The 21043-nt window shown below is 43.3% G+C and overlaps 1 protein-coding gene across 3 annotated transcripts in view; it reads right to left on the bottom strand.

Annotated features, from left to right (window-relative positions):
- SH3PXD2A (SH3 and PX domains 2A) overlaps positions 1 to 21043 on the bottom strand; it is a 312517-nt gene that overhangs the window by 140438 nt on the left and 151036 nt on the right. For all 3 annotated transcript variants that reach the window (XM_044297873.1, XM_044297874.1, XM_044297875.1), the window contains one exon: positions 20343 to 20434. In XM_044297873.1, coding sequence (XP_044153808.1) covers positions 20343 to 20434 — 92 coding nt within the window. The remainder of the gene's footprint in view (positions 1 to 20342; positions 20435 to 21043) is intronic.

Raw genomic sequence — 21043 nt, 5'->3', positions numbered from 1 at the left:
CCCACAAAAAATATTTTACATTTTTCAAACCAGCACCTTGATCCGAATACTTTTGTAACTGCAGGTTATTAAAAATGTAGTATAGCCACTGAGTTATTCACTGAAATCTGTATAGCGCCCCCTGCTGTTTGCGCTTTTTCTAGTTTCTCTGTCCTGTTCACTGAGGTGGATGCACATGCTCAGTTCCTTTCTTCCACTACCATCAGCTGCAGAAGAAAGGACACCCTCTCTGGGAAAGTTCATATCCTCTAAGCTGCCAGCCTAAAATAAATCTAGCAGAGCAATTGAAGCAATGAATGGGGAGATCTCTGGATCCATGTGAGGTACAGGGCTGGATCTAGCTTTGTTAGAAAGAGATTGTCATGTACTGTACGATGTCAGATTTTCATTTCTTACACTAATCATGGGGTAAACCCCTTTACCCTGGGTTCACACCTGAGCGTTTTACAGCTCGTTCAAACGCGCTGTAAAACGCTCAAGACATGAAATCCAATGCTTCCCTATGGGAATGGTTCACACCTGGGCGTTTTACAGCGCGTACGAACGCGCTGTAAAACGCCCGACGCTCAAACAAGTACTTGAGCTTCTTTGGGGCGTTTTGACGCGCGTTTGTGGCCATAGGACACTGCAGTCAATGACACAAACGCGCGTCAAACGCGCGCTCACTATTACAAAAACGCGCGTCAGAAACGTTTGACGCGCGTTTGGGAAACGCTCAGGTGTGAACCCAGGGTTAAGTAAATGTAACAGTGTTTTTGCCACAAGGATCACAAGAATAGATAATGATAAGAAGCACAGTACACAGAGTGCTAGGCTTTGAATAAAGACCAAAAGCAATATACAACACAAGACAGAACAGAGTAATATTGAAAAATAAATTATCCTGAAATGTTAGCATGGAGCCTTCACTGGGGGGGGGGGGGGGGGGATTTTGCTGTTAAATTCGTGGCAGATGCTCCTACAGAACTGATGATCACCTTGAAATTGAGCATTAAGGCTACAGCAATAATTCCTTTGGTGTTGATTTCAGATATGACCTCTAATCCTTTTAAACTCATGGGTTTTAAAGTGCTCAGGCCAAAGAGGTTAAATGGAAGGACAAGCATCAGGCATATTGTCTTAAGGGAATTAGCTGAGGGCAAAGTAGTCAGGGGTGACCAATTTTAACTCATTTACACAAAAGCATCAGTTATGGTGAGTGACAAGGTCAGAGGACTCGTGCCTTCTGCCTGAAGGAGCACTTACTCTAAAGATTCAGTTCATCTATAAAAGGTTTATCTTCAGAATTTTTCAAACCTCATGCATTTATATATTTTTTTTAAACTATTCCTAAAAGCATCTCCATAAAATATGTATGTTCTCATAATCGGCAAATATATATTGACCCCAACCACCCTGAAGTACGTCACAGCTCTGGTCATCATGCACCCAATGATGTTGTTGAGTAATTTGTCCAATTAAAAAAAAAAAAAAACTTTGCCACAAAACCACTTTATTCCCATCGCATGCTGTATGCAAAAGGTTTGTTTGAAGTCAAGGGACCAGCGGCCCTGGCCCTCCAAATATAGATTGCCGCACCCCCTTCCCTTCTTCCCTCTTGATGGGCATCTCTGAGCTGGTGTACATCAGACACTATGTGCCCGAGATCCCGTCTCACACACACACACAAGCTCAGAGACGTCCATCAAGGGTTAAGAGGAGGGATGAGGGTGCAGCAAGCTTGGTTTGGATCCAGGGGCAGACTGGGAACGTAAAATAGCCCTGGAAAAAAACCTAAAAGTGGCCCCATGTTGTAGGCAGGTCCAAATTGGCAGAAAACGGGCCAACACAAGTAGGCAGGGACAACAAAAGTAGGTGGGGCCTGCTATACCATAGTGCAGCACAAAATACCGCCCTAGCAGAGCCAAATATCACAGTGCAGCATAAAATACTGCCGCCCTCACCTCAGTATTTGAAGGTGTTCTACACTTTCTTATTATTGATGATGTATCCTTCACCTGATCGGCTGGGAGACCCTCAATCAGCTGTTTGAGAAGGCAGCGATGCTCGCAGAAGTACCGCGGAATTCTCGCTGTTTCCCGCAGGCCAGTGAGCCCCATGGCTCAGCCCCATTGAAGTGAACAAAACCCGGGACCCCCGCCGATCAGGTGCTGATGACCTGTTCAAAGGATAGATCATTAGTATTAAAAAAAAAAGTGTAGAACCTCCTTAACTGTATTTAACCCCACATGCACACCCACACCCGTTTGGGCATTGGCCGACCGGAAAATTTTCCTGTAGGGTCTATGGCTAGTCCACCCTTGTTTGAAGCGTCAAGAACGCTGGTCCCTTGACTTCAAACTGACCATTTGCATATGGCACGTGAGGGGGAAAAAAAAGTGGTTTTGCGGTAAAATTATCTATTTGACCAATTACCCCAAAACATCGTTGGGGACAAGAACTATGCGGTAATCCAGGGCGTTGTCGGGTCATTAGAGTGGTGGCATGTTCACTTTGAATAGTATAGTAAGGATCACAGAATCAACTCCTGGGATTTCCAAAACGTAATGAGGTCCACGTAGGACATAGACCTGTGACCTTTGTCTCCTGGTCGGTGTTCCGTGAGACAAGAACATAAGTAGCGCAGGGCCAATTAGGGCTTAATATAGGAGAGACCCCATCCTTTATGACTTCACCTTTATTTGACCACTCAAACTGCTCTTCACTGGTTTGGACTAGGGTTTGGAAAAGCAACTAATCTGTAACTGCAACAAAGCATTATTTTATTTATAAAAGAGCAATATTTTCTTATACTCTGTTGCTTGTAGTCATTCTTCGACCATCATAAAACCATCCCATTACACCCGACAACAGGTGAAATACCAATGACTTTATGGTGTTGTCCTACACAAGTTCTTCATATTTGTTCCTTTCAATCATCTACTGATGTTTTGCCTCTTTAAATGATCTCCATGATCTGCTGTAGCTTTTACTACAGGTGCATCATCAGAGAACTTCAGGAACAGAATGGATTTTGAAGACATTTACTTTAACCAGATGAAAACTGAAAGAGCTATAAAAGCCTTTAAAAGCTGAAATGGCACAATAAACATTTGGAAATAGATTGTGCCAGAAAGTTAGAGCACTTGAACGGTGGCCAGTGTGACCCACCAGGATTAGATATTTCACTTATGTGATGTGCAACGCTGGAGTGGAAAGCAATGCTCCACCACCTACTTTGATTTCCCTGAGCAGTCTTTCTTTCCACATACATTGCAGCGCTTGGCAAGCATGACCCTACTTAGCACCCAGGAATGGAGAGCGGCGTCCCAGAACACAGTGGAAGGAGATTATAGTCATAGTTACCATTTCACAACAAAGAAAAAAATGCCTCCAACCAGCTGTGTGAGGAAAGTGGGAGTAAAGGTGAGAAACCTAAACTCTGGCTGGGTTGCTATATAATTAGTCAACGCCATATACCGTACATATATTTCAAGCCCTGTTAGTGGCCACATTACCTGCAAAGCCAATGGCTTGTCTAGGCCTTGTAATAAAAGATAGAATGTAATGATATAACGGGGTCCTAAGTTTTCCACTCGTTTACATGCAATTTAAAGGTCCTCCAAGGGATCTTCATGGGTGCAGCTGTGCAGGAAGGAGGGGAATACGTACATTATAGTACGTGCGCCTTATCTACAGATGATGAAGTACATCAAAAGTATCCATAAAGAGCTGTAGATCTACCCCTCAAAAAACTCACCAAAGGCAAAGTTAGGTAGCCAATAGCTGCCAAAGGCACAATCTCTGCTTAAAGGGTTTGGCCCATCTGGGACATTGATGGCATATCGCTAGGATATGCCATCAATGTCAAATAGGTGTAGGGTTTTTTGGGACCGTACCTATCTCCAAAAATGGCCAAATGAGTGATCTCAGCTATTTTCAGTATTAACGTTTCATAGCGGTGAACTGAAAGCTTTGCGCAAGCTCGGCCACCTCCCAATCCGCTGTTATGGGACGATTTTTGTAACTTCCAAAGAAGTGAACGAAGGGTAGTCTGCGCATGTGTTCACTTTGGGGGCTCTATTCTGGAGATGACAGCAGGTCCCAGATAAAGAGCTTGTACTGATTGATGGTATATACTAGGGGAATACACCGTTAACTGTTAGTATGCCAAGTGGCAGGACAGTAAATATTCATGTCTAGTAATCTATTACCCTAGATGTCTGACCAATTATTTTGCACTTTTTCACCAGCTCTGTGGCTTGGCATTTAGCAGTGATTGGTGCAGCACTGGTGCTATGGGTTCAGATTTGCCGAAGCCAATTAGATATTTGCAACTTAATACCATTGCTCTACAGCTGGTCAAGTGAATGGAAGCTGAGGGGCAGTAAGTTGGCACAGCCACTACAGAGTGAATAGAGCCTTCTGCTTCCAGGAACGTCCAAGTCTGGTGATAATCACATATATGAGTATATGCAAAAGGTGGTCGTAAAACCAGAACAATCTCATTTAATTAGGAATCTAATCAAAATATCAAATGGAAGATAAATCAATGTATCTCCATTCAGGAGAATTGACTTCAATAGGGCAACCTCTCAAGAACTTCACCCCTGAAGCCCAACTATGCCCATATAGAATCAACTTTGGAAGAATAATACAGTATACCACACTGAGGTCTTGGAGGACGATGCATTTTGGCTTTTCCACAACATAGGTTGAAAAACAAGTGGTTGCGGTTGGCATAAAATTAGGTTGACCTGTGTAATAGTACAAAAAGGTGTGATAAATACAAGGACAAGTCTGCAATGACAATTAAGCACTGCTTCAGAGAAAACCTGCATAATGCAATGCGGTTTCGAAAAGACAGGTTGTGTCTATGGAGGACCAATGCTTTAAAAAGGGTTGTCCTTCCAGGACAACCGCTTTAAGACAATGCAATAGGCTGAATAACATTGTATGGAAACAAAGACAGTGTAATACAAATCTGTGCGTGTGTGACAGACAGACAGATAGATAGATAGATAATGAAATCCAGTTATTATGAACACCCCATATTTTGACTCTGAGGACCAACATTTAGAAACACAGATTTCATTTGCACATTTCCAGGCAGAACACACGCTACATCTGCTAGAATAAAACAAGGGATATCAAGAGACAGTGAGCAGAAGATACAGCGAGAGGAACCGGTGACAGTGCAGATAACCCCCTTCCGCCTCTTAGGGAAGCAGCATATCAATCACTTACTTTTGTGTCTCTAGGTCTTCCTGTGTGACATTTACAAAGCAGTTTAAGGCTGCAGCGTTCTTCATCCCTACTTATAAAGCCTTCCTTCCACGACTCTGTGCTTTTGGAAGGTCTGGATTTCACTAACATGAACAAAGAGCACATGATGTATTCCGTTTTCCCACCCAGCTGCATGGGAGCGGAGCATGTATGTACATTTAACCCCTGGATGGTCAATATGAATAAGTGCAGATACCAACAACTCATTTCTAAGTTTAAATCAAGTCTCATCTGTTCATTAGTTTATAACACTGTACAGTGTCCCTGATTTTTGGTTCTAGGTTCGGGGGAGAGGGTTTGTAGCCACTTTGTCCTAGAAGTATTTCACATTATCTGGAAGTTGGCAGGCAATGGAACACTGAATTTGCAGTGAGCCCCTGAGGAGCCAGTGCAGAGGATGGGTGTGGTAGTGGCCCTGATGAGATGTTGTGTCATGGTGTACTTCCTTCAGGATGTTGCTCCCTGGGGATCGATGCAGTGCAAATGTAGTTTGAAGAATGAGGCCAGACGTAAAGGTATAACAGTCTCCTAGTGTATAATATAATTTTTGACACATCCAGCAGCAGCAAATACAAAGTGCAGATTCAGGCACCAAATAAGGAAGTATAGTGGCTGGTTGGATGGGAGTTTATTTGGCACTAGCAGGCTCTTGTGGAGATAGGTGTCCACTGTAATATATAATGAAATTTGTCTGGCCTTTTGGTTGTTTAAGGTAGGTGGTGGTGTCTGAGCTGTAGTCCCTCACCTTGCAGTGGTGTCTGCAAAGCTGTAATTTCACTGATTACTCTGCTGTTTTGTCTAATTGATGCTTTCTTGAGGCGGTTTTCTGATATCTCATGGTGTATCTAATTCCTAAATATCCCTCTGGGGTGTTAGTCTCATAGAGGAATAAGATACGGTTACTAGCAGTAGGAGTTCTGCATGAGCTTCCTCACTTCCCTACTATCCACATAGGAACTCCCTTCTTCTCCAGATGACCCGGAACTCCCTCTCATGGCAGGAAGTAGGACCAGCTGACTCCAACCAAGAGGGAAGGAACAGGGTGGTTGGCCCTCCCTCAACTGAAATGAACAGCCAATACATTAAGATACATAACAATACATATAAAACATAACGATTGCAAATACCCTCTCTGGGGTGTTGCAAATTCATAATCAATGCATTGGTGAGGCAGTTCTTGACCGTGCTGCATGTATTCCTGGCAGAACGTCATCCTATAGGTATGGTTGATCATACAACTATAATAGGGGAGGCTTCGTATTAGTCTAAACTACTAAAAACTCGGGAAGGTTTCCCACAAACTGTAGCCACAGATACCGCAAAACTCATGGATGCACACAACTGTCTTTGGAGTCTGGTCCACAATCAATGGATCCACAAATACGGATAACCTTCTGTGTACATTCCATGTTTTATCATTCCCATCATCGCAATTACTATTCTTGGCTGCAGCGGACCAGAAAAGGTCATGTTCTATGATATGTGGAATTGCATCTCCATAGAAATGAGTGGGTCAGTGTGCTATCCGCAACAACGGCTGATCGCACATGGATGTAAAACGTTGAAAACTACTGTGCCAAGTTTATAGTGTGCCAAAAAATTCTTACACTTGGCAAACTAGTAACAGGGTGTGGGCAGTGGAGAATGTAATACCGTATAACAAAGCAGATTGTTATGGTGGTCAGGGCATACAGAGCGTGGGCACACCAGAAGAACAGGTAATAAAGACTACATTGGAAAACCATGCCTTGATAAGACATGGAGAACCAGACAAAGGATGACAAGTCCAACGAGATGTATACAATATGGCAATTGATGAAAGGCTAATGCAATGTAACAACCCAAATAGTGGGTGGCTGTAGTTGTTGGATCAGTGTCCTTGCCACTTAAACTGGATATCCTTGGTGTGCGGCTCAGTGCGTTTGGGTTGTCAAACTTTTATCTTAGAGTATTCACGGGGAGAGGAAGATGTTGGAATCCTCATTCCCACAATGGGTGTCTCCAACGTAAAAATCCACATTAAAGGATAAAGAAAAGCTATTCTATGTCGCTACTGAATGGACACACTTAAAAGGCCTCATTCTAATCACAGGGGAATTGTGGATTTTTCAGTAATTGGATTTTTTTTCTTTTTAATTGCTTTCAAATGAGTTTTCTTATTCAAGTGTTGAGAGCACATGTATCCTCTCATATAGTCAATGTTATAAAGGGTTCCACCTTTAGTCAATAGCAGAGATCACGTTCTCCTGTCCAAACCTCATAAAGCTTTCTGGAGTGATAACAAAGCTTGACGTCACTTTGAAGCAAGTTCATTGCCCCAAAAAAAAAAAAAAAAATGTGCAAGAAGCTGAAGAACAAAGGTCAGGAAGCGTCCATTTATGGCATAATTAAAATCTCCTTTCACCCCAGGCCCTCCCATGGCTTGTGCTGAGATGAGAAAGTTCAAGACACAAAATCTCTTATTTTATCCTGGCTCCTAGGAAGTCAAAAGAAGCCTGCAGCCATAAATATTCTCACATACTGCTACATCAACAGTGGATCGACCCAGGGTGTAAATGGCTTCTCTGGCAAAAGAAAGACACACCCATAATATGTAAAATGTAAAAAATGTAGGTTATTTTGTGCTTGGAGTATTAATGCTATTGACATTGGGGGTTGTATTATAGATATGAAGCAGCTAATCCACTACTTTATTGTCTGCACAGGGATGTAACTTTAGAGGGTGCAGAAATTGAGGTTGCCCCTGTATCCTGGGGTCCATGTGGGCCCAAAAGCTTTCTCTGCCAAAATGGGGAGGTCAGTGTGTTACATGTCTGGTGGGCACTGTTACAAATTTTGCATCGGAGCTACCCAAATTAGGTATATTAGTTATATGTATTGCTATGGTGTTTATCAGATTTGCCTACCTTATGTACATCTCCCCATGTTATTTATTTCAATTTGGACTCTATTAACCCGCTTTCACCATGTAAACCGATTCCTCTGGTTTGTTTCCTTCCTGTATGTAGCACTTCCTGTTCCTGTATCCAACCAAACCCATGATGCACTTCTCTGCCACAGCTCCAGCACTGCCCCTAACAGCTCCTCCCACCCAGCTATTTACATAGACACTCCCCTATCACTGCCCAGCCCATGGACACACAGGAAATAAGTAAGATCTGCATGGACATGGTCATGCCACCACAGCCCAGAACGGGAGGTAGGAGCAATAAAGGTAAATGAAATACATTACAAAATTACAGCTACCTTTATAAATTATTATTTTAAAAGATGCTGATGCTAACTTTTAAAGATACATATACATTAGATGGATGTTGGCCAAACCCTCTGATTTCAGTAGGATAAGTCATCTATTCAGTGTGTATGGAGGTGTCGAAACTGGCGTCAAGGAAGACAAAGATCAAGCTGTTTGATTTCAACATGCCTAAACATTTGGTTCCCGGGAGATAATTTGCCACTAGAGGTGTCCAGCAGCAGTTTATTCCCCAGCGTGCATGTGTATGGTGGGCCCTAAGAAATATCTTGTTACCCAACAGCTATTTTGTGCCAACTAAAGTTTATGACCAGCCTTAGGCCTGTATTTACTGTATGTGTAAATCATTTAGTTAAGTCGTATCTTACAGAAGCATTAGAAGCAATATACTTTTCCTGAACAGCCTGCATTTTAATTACACATTATAAAAGTGCAAAACCCATGTAAAATGCACAGGGCATTTCTATGCCGCCTTTCAGAAAAGAAACATGGCGAGGCCGGAAAGGGGGCATCACACATTTATCTTCATTTACATCATCCATCTCATCTCTCTCCTCATCTCTCTCCTCGTCCATCTCACCTCTCTCCTCGTCCATCTCACCTCTCTCCTCGTCCATCTCACCTCTCTCCTCGTCCATCTCACCTCTCTCCTCGTCCATCTCACCTCTCTCCTCGTCCATCTCACCTCTCTCCTCGTCCATCTCACCTCTCTCCTCGTCCATCTCACCTCTCTCCTCATCCATCTCACCTCTCTCCTCATCCATCTCACCTCTCTCCTCATCCATCTAACCTCTCTCCTCATCCATCTCACCTCTCTCCTCATCCATCTCATCTCTCTCCATCTCCTCTCTACTCATCTATCTCAAATCTATCTAGACATCTAAATAATGGCAGCATTGATCATAAAAGAATACTGTGTTATTATATATAATATCATATTCTTCATCTTTGATAAGGATGTTACATTATATGTCATTAAGCAGCTTTGGTTACTAATTATTACTGCATAAGCACAAAACGCTCTATACTAGTAGAATACAAAGTAGGACACACAAAAGATGTCTGTGTCTTGCAAAATGGATAATAAATCTCTACCAGAATAATATTATGAGATAAGACTAATAAAATAGGTCTTAAAATACATGAGGAATATTTACAGGACAGTGTTAACCAGTCAAACATCTGGGGGTCTTACACATCAGTCCTATAGGGCAGCAGGAAGCTGTATCACTTAATACAATGTATTACCGCACAGCTGGAATGATGACTTCACTCATATACTGTTACAAGATAAATCACTTTAATCTCTATTTTTCCATGTTAATATCTTTACCTCTGTGTCATCTCTTTGAAATTGTTTAATGTAAATATAAATGGATGTATGCATTATACTAATGTTATTCTTAGGCAGCTTTAGACTTCTACCTTCACTACAAAGCAGAAAATTCAACAATTAAGTTCAAAACGCCGCTGCTTGCACCCAAAGTGATACATATAAAAAGTTTCAAGAAACTGAGAACTTAAGTTTTGTTTGCAGGTTCCTGCTTTAAACTATCTCTACAGTGTAGACCTAGAAGGAACACTATCATCACTAATCCAGTTATATCAGGTTTATATGACTACTCCTGCCATGAAAAATACTGAGAAGACCAATGGTAGAACTGATGCCACCTAGACTCATGTTAGTATAATACAAGGTCAGTGATTGTGCTCAAGTTCAAAGGAGTTTACCAGGACTAAAATGATGATGGACTATCCTTAGTATAGGTTGTCCATTTATAAATTGGTGGAGGCCTGACCTCTGGAACCCTGCCAATCATTATAATTAGAGTTGAGCGAACCTGCCTTTTGGCAGGTTCAAGTTTAGGTTCGGGGGTTTAAGTGAATTACGTAATGGATTCCGTTGAATCTACTGTATAATGTAATTCAATGCCGGCATGCCAAACCGAATACCTTTAGAGGTTTTTTATTTTGCATACCGCATAATACAAGTGTATGGCCAGCAGAACGGAACCCTTGGAGCTGGCTATACACTTGTATTATGCGCATGTCGGCATCGAATTACTTGATGGATTCAGTGAGAACGGAATCCATTACATAATTCACTTAAACCCCGAACCTGCCAAAAGGCAGGTTCACTCAACCCTTATTACAATGAAAGGTCTTATCATAAGGATAGGATGCTAATAAGCTGCTGCCAGGCACCTTGTATGAGAAGGAGGGAATGGCATGTTGGAATACAACATGGCCGATCCTCCTTTTCCTTTCAGCTCAGTTTGGGGGAATGTTGGGGCTCAACAACCAAATCAACAGGTTTGGCTGATGTTCACCTAAAGTGTATGAGCACCTTTAGAGGGCATTCACACAGCAGTATTCGTTTTGTGGTCCGCAAATTGCCATGTGTGTTCTGCATTTAGCAAATCAGCACATGCCACCCTTCATCAGAAATGCCTCTTCTTGTACACAAAATAGACAAAAATAGTATATTATCTCTTTTTTTGCAGGCCGCAGAATGGACATACGTATAGGGATAGCACACGGTGTGCTGTCCGCATCTTTTGTTACCCCATTGACAGGAATCAGTGCGGATCTGATGCAGACTAAAATTACGGTCGTGTGAATGCCCACTGAGTCATAGAAAACCCTATTCAGGCTTTGAGTGGAGTTAGGCCCCTAATGGGGGAAATAGAAACGGCATTATGGCATTTAATGAGTTACAATGCTACCTAGAATTTACCATTATAGCAGCCAGTAGCAGGATGAGAGCAGAGGGGCAGTATTTCAAGTGCAGGATCAATCTGGAAACCGCTAAACGGACCATGGCGCATTATCTAAGGCCTCATGCACACGATGGTATTTTCTCTCCGTGTCCGTTCCGTTTTTGCCATTCATTTCAATGGGTCCGCATTGTTACTCTGTGTGCATTCCATTTCCATATGTCCGTATTTACGTTCCCCCAAAATATAGAACATGTCCTATTATTGTCCGCATTATGGACAAGGATAGGACTGTTCTATTAGGGGCCAGCTGTTCCGTTCCGCAAAATACGGAATGCACACGGACGCCATCCGTATTTTTTGCGGAATACATACGGTCGTGTGCATAAGGCCTAATGCTGAGGCTCCTTCGTTCTAAGGTTTGAACCAGTTTCTAGAGGTTGGCCCCTACTGATCAGACAATAATGGCATAGGGCATAAGACCATCATCGTCTATAGTGGGTAAAATCCCTTTAGGTTTGGGTTGACTGGGTTAAATGTCTTGCCCTGTACTCCACAATAATATCTGCATCACTGCAAGTCTTAAAACCAAAATGTGTATGTAGAATAATAAAACTCCTTTGAGTTCTAAGCAAACGTACAAGAAATGTGTAGGCTACAAAAGCCCTAGGGGTATAAAAGAAAAAACAACAATCTAGCAATATTATACACGTAAAATGAAAGTACAAAAACATTTTTTACTGACTGTTTACTTACCCTGCCCCAATACCCTAAAGGCACCTATTTTAAAAGTATCAGATTCTACAAGCTAAGAAACATCACAAAGGGACCTTCTTCACCAACACAGTTTGGCAGCTCTCCTCGCCTCCACATTTAAATGGCACATCTGCTAAATACCAGATGCCTGAAAGCCTGTCTTTATCTTGTGTCCCTTACAGAACTCCCACTCCTCTTGACCTCACTGCCGGGAACACAGCGGCTTCATCCAGACTGTTAACCTACGCCGCTTCTCAGTAACAGGCCCAATTTATTTTGCCATCAGTTTCACTGCTTTCAGTAAAATTGTAGAACACATGCACAGTGTCTTGGGACAATAATGCGTAAAAACAAAATAATCGTATTTCCATGTTAACCCAAGTGAATACGAGGATTTAGGATGGTCAATGGGGCCGGAGCCGGGGGCACGCGTGCACTAGTGGCAGCACGGATCAGACAGGCCGTTCATCCGCCGGAACAGCCTGCCGCTAGTGTGAAAGTACCCTTAAAGGTTGCCATAGGTTGGAACTAAAAAACTATCCAAGATATAAGTCCCAGGTGAAAATTTTCTCCTTCTTTGATGTCATGACTTAAAGGGAACCGGTCATCAATTTTATGCCTCACTTAGGGCCACATAAAATAGTGACAGAAAGCGGTGTGTCCCTCATGAGCTAAAAGTAAGTGGTTGCCGAGAACCAGCATCATGATCATTACAGCCCAGGCCTTGAAAAGAGTCAAATCTACCTGAGAAGAGTCCTGGTTATCCATAATCTCCTGCTCTCTCCCCGACCATCTGCTGATGATTGCAGTTCTCTCCTAGAGAGAAAGGGAGAAAACTAGGAAGAAGACTGTCAGTCATCAGCAGGTGGGCAGGAGAGCAGGAATTCATGAATAACCAGGACTCTTCTCAGGTGGCCGGGACTCTTTTCCAGGCCCAGTCTGCAATGATTGTGATGTTGGTTCTCGGCAACCACTTACTTTTTACTTATAAATGACAGACCGCTGAAATCAACTCACCTGTCTCTACTTTATGATGCCGTTAGTGTGGGCAGCTTAACGTTGATGGCAGGTTCACTTTAACTACCCTGGACCCAGTGATGTTTAACTTTAAAACATGAGCTAACAGAGGCCATGGAAAAGTATCTGAGGATGCAACGTTGACCATGTGCTATGGACTCTACTCTCATGCAAGTACAGGTAAAGAAAAAGTAGAAAAGTGCAGCTCACTAGGCAGGAGACTTCCCTCTGATGACGTCTTTCAGGCTTGGAGCACCGGGGTGGGAAGACGCTCATGAATGTGTGAGCAAAAGACAATCCAAACCATAGGAATAGGATTTCTAAGCAGGCTTTGGTACCGAGGTACCAGCCAGTACCAAAGCCCACTAATGTTTTTAAATACGCAGATATGAACACAGTAGTAAGTCACCGAAGTCTCACAAGATGAAACTGAGCCAATACATTTTAATGCTGTACGGAAACCGTATTAACATCAAAGTCTTTGAACGAATCCGCTTCAGATCTACACTCCATTTGCTCAAGCCTATTTGTAATGGCAATCGTCATATTTCAACCCCATTAAATCACATAAGGCTTAGGGTCCATTCACACGTCCGTATGAATGGATCCGCATCCATTCTGCAATTTTGCGGAACGGGCGCGGACCCATTAATTTCAATTGGGGCTGCAACACAGTGTGCTGTCCACCTTTGTAGTTCCGTTCCACGGCCCCGCAACAAAAAGGTAGAGCATCTCCTATTTTTGCTGACAAGAATAGGCATTTCTATCAAAGTGCCAGCTATGTGTGGTCCGCAAAATGCCGAACGCACATGGCCGGTGTCCGTGTTTTTTGTGGATCCACAATTTGCAGACCGCAAAACACTTGCAGACGTGTGAATGGACCCTTCGTTTTCGTGGGTTAGAAGCAATGCAGTTGCTGCAAACCTGCTTACACAAAGCAGCCAAAGGCTGGAAGAATTTGTTGGATAACGGAGGTATAGGCGTCTACTTGTTCATCGGGCGATTGTCGGCACAATTATATTGGGCAATTATTGGGAATGATCGCTCATTTAAATGCCCATCTCCAATATTATCACCATGTAAAAGGCCTTATCCGACCGCTCAAGTTATTTTCCCACACGTACGGCAGGAGAATCATTGCAGACACTTGGGAAAACTCTGCTGATAAAGGATTGTCACAGACATGAAAGCAACTTTACGGCTGTCTGCGAAATGTCAGCAAAAAAGAACCCTGCTAGACTGACTAGCGACTTCCATGAGAATGCGGAGTATGAGGGTCTCTGATCTAAGGCGGCTTTCACAGACAACTGATGTCCAGTTTTCTATTGTGATCATATATCCTCCTGTGAAGAAGTCAGTTGGTTTTATCTGTCAAGTGATTCATGGTCCTATCTTGCAACGATGTCCAGATGGAGATTTCATTATCTCCAGTTATTTCAGAGCAGTCTCTAAATTCTAGAAATCTTCACTTTATTATTCAGGACCTAAAATGCTACATTATGGACAAAGTAATACAGCGGAACATTTCTAATGATTATTTTATGACTCTATAATATATGTCACTATTTAGGCTATTTTAGACTTGATACATAAAGGTTTTTGACATATGCGCCAAGAAAGCTCCAGACCAAACATATCCTTAGGGCCTAATGCACTTGACAGATGCCAAAACAGCGTCGTTCTGGCATACACTGGGCAGTAAAAATCCCTTTTTTTCATTTTTAAACAGTGGTCGTCAACGGTCAACATAAGTCACAGTATAGCTAGATAGTGTCATGCATCACAGCCTTCACCTGGAGACTTAAGTTTGGGGATAAGGCTACTTTCACACTAGCGTTTCTATTTTCCGGCACTGAGATACGTCATAGGGTCTCAATACCGGAGAAAAACTCTTCCGTTTTTGTCCCCATTCATTGTCAATGGGGACAAAACGTAACTGAACAGAACGGAGTGCTCCAGGATGCATTCCGTTCCATTTGGTTACGTTCTCATACAGGAGAGCAAAACGCAGCAAGCTGCAGTTTTCTTTCTGTCCTGGGATGCGGAGCAAAACGTCATGACCCACAATGCAAGTCAATGGGGGCGGATCCGATTTCTCTGACACAATAGAAAACTGTTCCGTCCCCCATTGACTTTAAATGAAGTTCATGACGGATCCGTCTTGGCTATGTTAAAGATAATACAACCGGATCCGTTCAGAACGGATGCAGACGGTTGTATTATCAGTAACGGAAGCGCTTTTGCCGAGCCCTGCCGGATCCAGAAAACACGCTGGTGTGAAAGTAGCCTTACTCCTGGAACCTCCAACAGAAGGGGGGGGGGGGGGGGGGGAATGTGAAGAGTACATTACAGTTTCATTGCCTGCTGGAAGATTTTCTGGGACTTTTTAGAGAAACTGTAAGAAAATAAATAATTCGACTTTTGCCAAAATATTAATATAGCGCCTTAAAGGGGTTATTAATATATAAACTGAAAATTAAATATCTTAGGCTACTTTCACACTAGCGTTTTTCTTTTCCGGTATTGAGTTCTGTCACAGGGGCTCAATACTGGAAAATAACTGATCAGTTTTATCCTAATGCATTCTGAATGGAGAGCGATCCGTTCAGGATACATCACTTCAGTCCCTCTTACGTTTTTTGGACGGAGGAAATACCGCGGCATGCTGCAGTTTTCTCTCCGGCCAAAAATACTGATCACTTGCCGGAATGCCGGATCCGGCATTAATTTACATTGAAGTGTATTAGTGCCGGACCTGGCATTATGTGTTCTGGCAAAACGGATTCGGCTTTCTGGTCTGCGCATGCGCAGACCTTTAAAAATGCAAAAATAAATAAATACGGGATCCGTTTTTCCAAATGACACCGGAGAGACAGATTCGGTATTTCAATGCATTTGTCAGACGGATCCGCATCCAGATCCGTCTGACAAATGCCATCAGTTTGCCTGCGGGAATCCTCTGCCGCAAGTGTGAAAGTACCCTTATAGTACATGAGAATCTCTTTCTAGCGAAGCTAGAACCAGCCCTCAACCTCAAAGGTTCCAACTGTTTTGCTAGATTTTCTTCAGGGTAGCAGCAGGGGGTGTGCACTTTCTGCTGCAGCTCAGCGGGTGTGCACTTTCTGCTGCAGCTCAGCGGGTGTGCACTTTCTGCTGCAGCTCAGCGGGTGTGCACTTTATGCTGAAGCTCAGCGGGTGTGCACTTTCTGCTGCAGCTCAGCGGGTGTGCACTTTCTGCTGCAGCTCAGCGGGTGTGCACTTTCTGCTGCAGCTCAGCGGGTGTGCACTTTCTGCTGCAGCTCAGGGGATGTGCACTTTCTGTTGCAGCTCAGCAGGAGTGCGCTTTCTGCTGCAGCTCAGGGGGTGTGCACTTTCTGCTGCAGCTCAGGGGGTGTGCACTTTCTGCTGCAGCTCTCTTTCTGAAACTGTAACAGCTTCTAACAGTAGATATAACTGGTGGCAGTTGAAGGATGGAAGTGAGCATGTGTGACCACCTCAGTAGGTGGACGTGCACATTACTATAAGATATACAGATAAAATACCAGGAGCCATTATAATGAAGTAAAGAGGATATCTCACAACTGGAGCATGTTCGTAACAGACTGGCCTGGACTGGAATGTCCAGTCTTCCGTGTGCTTATCACAGAAAACTATTATAAACCCCCATTAAAACATAATGTTTTAATGGGGGTTTATAATTTTGTACAGTGATGGCCTTCCGTGTGCTCCTACAAAAAGACCGGGCATGTCCTATACCTATTACAATATAGGTCACAAGGACTTCTATGGTAAATCAAAGAAAACTTTGAGTACTCCCAGAACAGTACAGAAGACTGAAGGCCCTATTACACTGACAGATAATCCCTAACAAACGTTCATGGCAATGATCATCAGCGATGATCGAGCAAACTGGTAATTGGAGTCTTTCAACGCGTTTAAAACTAATCGTTTGCCGGCGGCAGATCATGCCACGTAATCGCCATCTGCTGCCGGCAAACAATGAATCAGTATGATGATGAGCGATGGCACAGAGATCGCTCATCCCCATACTGAGGAGGAGATCATTGCATGTAATAGCAGCGGTCTCCTCCGCTAGCGAACACTTCCCTCCCGACAATCGCCTGCTTAATCGGGTGTAATAGGACCTTTACAGCCAGAAATGAATTCACATGACTCATTGCACTTAACTGTGCAGGATATTGGACTGAAGATAAATGAGGCAGCATCGAGCACCACAAGAGAAGTTTACATGGACACAAATATCTAATGAAGTCAGGTTACGGATGCAACAACTGACTGATCGCTGCTCAATTACCCTCAGGCCTCAGTGAACACGGTTAGAAGAACGACTCCGCGCCGGGCTCTTTTATGTTCTTGGCAGTTAATCTGATGAGTTAGTGGGAGGAAAGCCCCAGAAATGTTGGCCTCCTAACACGGTACAATACCAGTTGGACAGTTACTAAGATAAGGAGTAAGAACCTCACGAATGTGTCCCTAGGTTCAGGTGGAACACCTGTTAGGAGAATAGGCTACTCTACTGAAAAGCAAGGCACCTCTATGGGAAGGAGCCAGATACTGGCTTTCTTCTTCTTAATCTGGCTGGTGGGATTCTGACTTGTTACAGATTTCAGCATATCACATCAGGGGCATCGGCAGAAGTAATAAGGTCTGAAGGAAAAACACTGAAGGAGCACCATAAGGGCTCTGCAAGATGTACTAATGGTTTTCTATTCATGTTGCATATTAGGTTATATATTAGGTTACATCCACATCTGCAGGACCGAGTTGTGGTCCTCTGTTCAGATCTGAATTATCATATCCAGACACCGCCCGGGCCCACCAGTCACTATAATGGGATCTATCGGGTTTCTGCCATGAATGCATGCAGTAGTATTTTTGTGGCAGAAAGCTGACATTCATTCCGGAAATCTGGCTGGTTCCCACTACGGTCAATTGGGATCTGGTGGGGGCCTGGCAGTGTCTGGCTGTGCCGGTAGTCCACTCCTCTGCCAACCGGACTGCCAGAATACCATACTGCAGATGTAAACCTAGCCTTTGGGCTGTATTACCACAACAGATTTTCAGTCATTGGTCAGATGGCCTATCACACAGATTGATCTTCTGTTATACACATAAACTATTGGTCTGATTGGACAGATATTGGTCAGATAATCTGTTGGTGTAATACAGGCCTAAGCTCCATATTATGACTCTCTAGTAAATCCTTTATCTGATCCATCACAATCAATTGTGAATTTCCCTGTGTAGCTCCACCTGCGCTTTGTCCCCTCCTCATATGAGATAGACAAATCAATATAGGAGACAGATGAGATACATAGATCTGAAATAGATAGGCGATCGATTTGAGATAGATACATAAATGGATATGAGATAGAGAGATAGATAGATGGACACGAGACAGAAGGATAGATATATAGATAGATAGCCATTCAGAAAGACAGACGATAGAAGATAGATGGATAGATAGATATACAGACATATAGATGAAATACATAGATCTGAAACAGATAGGAGACAAATAGATAGGATAGATAGACAGACAGATAGACAGAGTTTCTCCGAAAATAAGACAGGGTCATATTATTTTTTTCTCCGAAAAAAAGGTAGGGCTTATTTTGGCTCCATGAACATATTTTATATAGACACATGCCAATTACAGAACAGTCCCTGGACAGTGATTAAATATGACTATAACCCCCCTCATCCATAGGAATGCACCCATATACTGCAGGGGGGTTATTGTCATATTTGCCACACATTTTTCATTCTGGTACCGTATATTGCCCCTGAGCTGTCCTTACCCAAGGGACCTAGGCAGCAATCTACGGTACCAGGGAGAGCAGATACAGGGAGAGATGTAGGAGGGAAGGAGATCCTCCTGCTGCCTCCTTCACGTAAGTAAGAACGTGCGGGCTGGTGGCAGTACAGGGCATACAGAGAAGCCGCCCAACATGAAAGTAAAGAGACGCGGGCTGCCGAAATAATTTAGCATTTAGTGAAGCCGCCAGCCCGCCCGTTAGGTGCTGCGATGTATGGCTGGCGGCTTCACTGAAGGCTAATTCACTAAAGCTTGCAGCCCGCACATTTCCCCCACCTTTCCTTTATATAAAATAAAATACGACTGTATCTAGGGCTTATATTTTAAGCCTACTCCGAAAACCCTGCAAAATAGCGCTAGGGCTTATTATCGGGGAAACATGGTAGATAGGCAGGTAGATAGGCAGACAGATAGATAGATAGAGTTCATATATAAGAATCCGAATCAATAGACTATCTCTTCATGGTTAGCAATCTACCAGTTCGCCCACAGCTTTGGTTTCTCTAGGAAGCTCTGTCCAGAATAAATAATGACAACATACTGGTGGCTACAAATGGGCTGGAAAAATCACTCAGGCCTAGGAGCCAAAATACATGGAGAAATAGTAACTGCTGCCATCTAAGTTTTGGGTCCCCGTGTCTGTTTATCCTGACAGATGCACATTTTCCTAGTCCAGTAACACATTCTGCTGCCTAACAGCCGATCCTTCTCAAAATGAGAACATTCATGTTGAGGTTCCAACGTTTAAAACTATTTAAAGGGGTTTTTCATCCTCCGGATATTGATGACTTATCCTTAGGATAAATTAATAATATGTGAGCGGTGAGGGTCCCCCATGCTGCATCCCCACCAATCACCTTTTCCCTGCAGCCTCCAGTGATGTAACTAGCACTGTTAATAGAGAGGGAACAAGAGCGCCGTTCTAAGTGTAGTGGCTGTGCTGGGTTACTGCAGCTCATCTCCCACTGAAGTGACTGGCACAACCGCTACACTTTGAACGGAGCCGTTGTTCCCTCTCCAGTCACAGCACTAGTTCCAGGGACGGAGGCTGCAGGTGATCGGTGGGAGTCCGGGGTGTCGGACCTTCACTGATCGCATATTAATGACCTATCCTGAGGATAGGTCATCAATATCAGGGGCATGGAAAACCACTTTACCAGTTTAATGGCTCTGAAGAAATTCTGTTTCACTTATTTTGCATTGAAGTTGATAAAACAATGTAAAGAGATATAGTTGTCAATCAATAAGTCGGAGCACCCACTGGACTCCAGCATAGAACGCAGAGATTTATAGCAGATTATACTGAATCCTATCCCACAAAACTGAATATCAATGTACTCGGCTCCTCCTGCTCTTTACCATGCTGTCCACATGACTGCACTTACTAGGGACATTGCACAACGGTGTCTTATGCCATTAGTGTTAGTTCATTCCCAAATGTAATGTTTTTAACGCATAAAAGCAATGCAGAATGCACCAAAAAATCTCCACTTACTCTTTTGGTGGATCCAGATCTTCAGGTCGGGCTTCAAAGAACCTTAAGACCTCTTCACATCGTGATATATGTGTCGGTAATTTAACTAAAGCCTGCAAAGAAAGAAATAACCCATAAAGCTGTTGCTGCACAAAGAGGGTATACGTACAGTCTAGTGACGATCGAGCATGCTCGGCCAAACACCTGTTCGGCTCGAGCATCTCGATGCTCGGCACATGGCGGTACTTGGCCAAGTATCACATGTGCTCGAGCGCCATGCTCGAGTCTCCTGACGCGCGTTTCTTGGCTACTATGCAACCAATAAACGTGCAGGTAGGTACTGGCACGCACTGTAATGCCGTAGACATGTTGGTAACTGGCATTACAGTGATTGGCTGGCGGGAAAGCGTCATCGGATGCTATAAAGCACTCGATGACACGCGTTCGGCTCAGAGTTAGTCAGGGAGAGCTGAGCATAGGAAGGGAAAGACAGTGTAGGGAGTGTTATTGGAAGATTTTTATTAAAAAAACTTTTCAGAGACCCAAAAGTCCTTTTAAGGACTATTGTGTGTGTGACAACAGCAATATATTTTTTTTAGCACATCCTGTGCTAAATAGCGTCTAATAGGCCGCTGCGGACAGTTAAATTATCCACGCCACATCTCCTGTGTAAAGTGTGTGCATCCCTAAAATATCAGCGACATCCAGTGTACTTTTTCAGT

The sequence above is a fragment of the Bufo gargarizans genome, chromosome 6 (assembly GCF_014858855.1).
Source record: "Bufo gargarizans isolate SCDJY-AF-19 chromosome 6, ASM1485885v1, whole genome shotgun sequence".
In the NCBI taxonomy this organism is placed as follows: domain Eukaryota; kingdom Metazoa; phylum Chordata; class Amphibia; order Anura; family Bufonidae; genus Bufo; species Bufo gargarizans.
The sequence above is the reverse complement of the archived record's forward strand: the minus strand, read 5'-3'. Positions and strand labels throughout refer to the sequence as shown.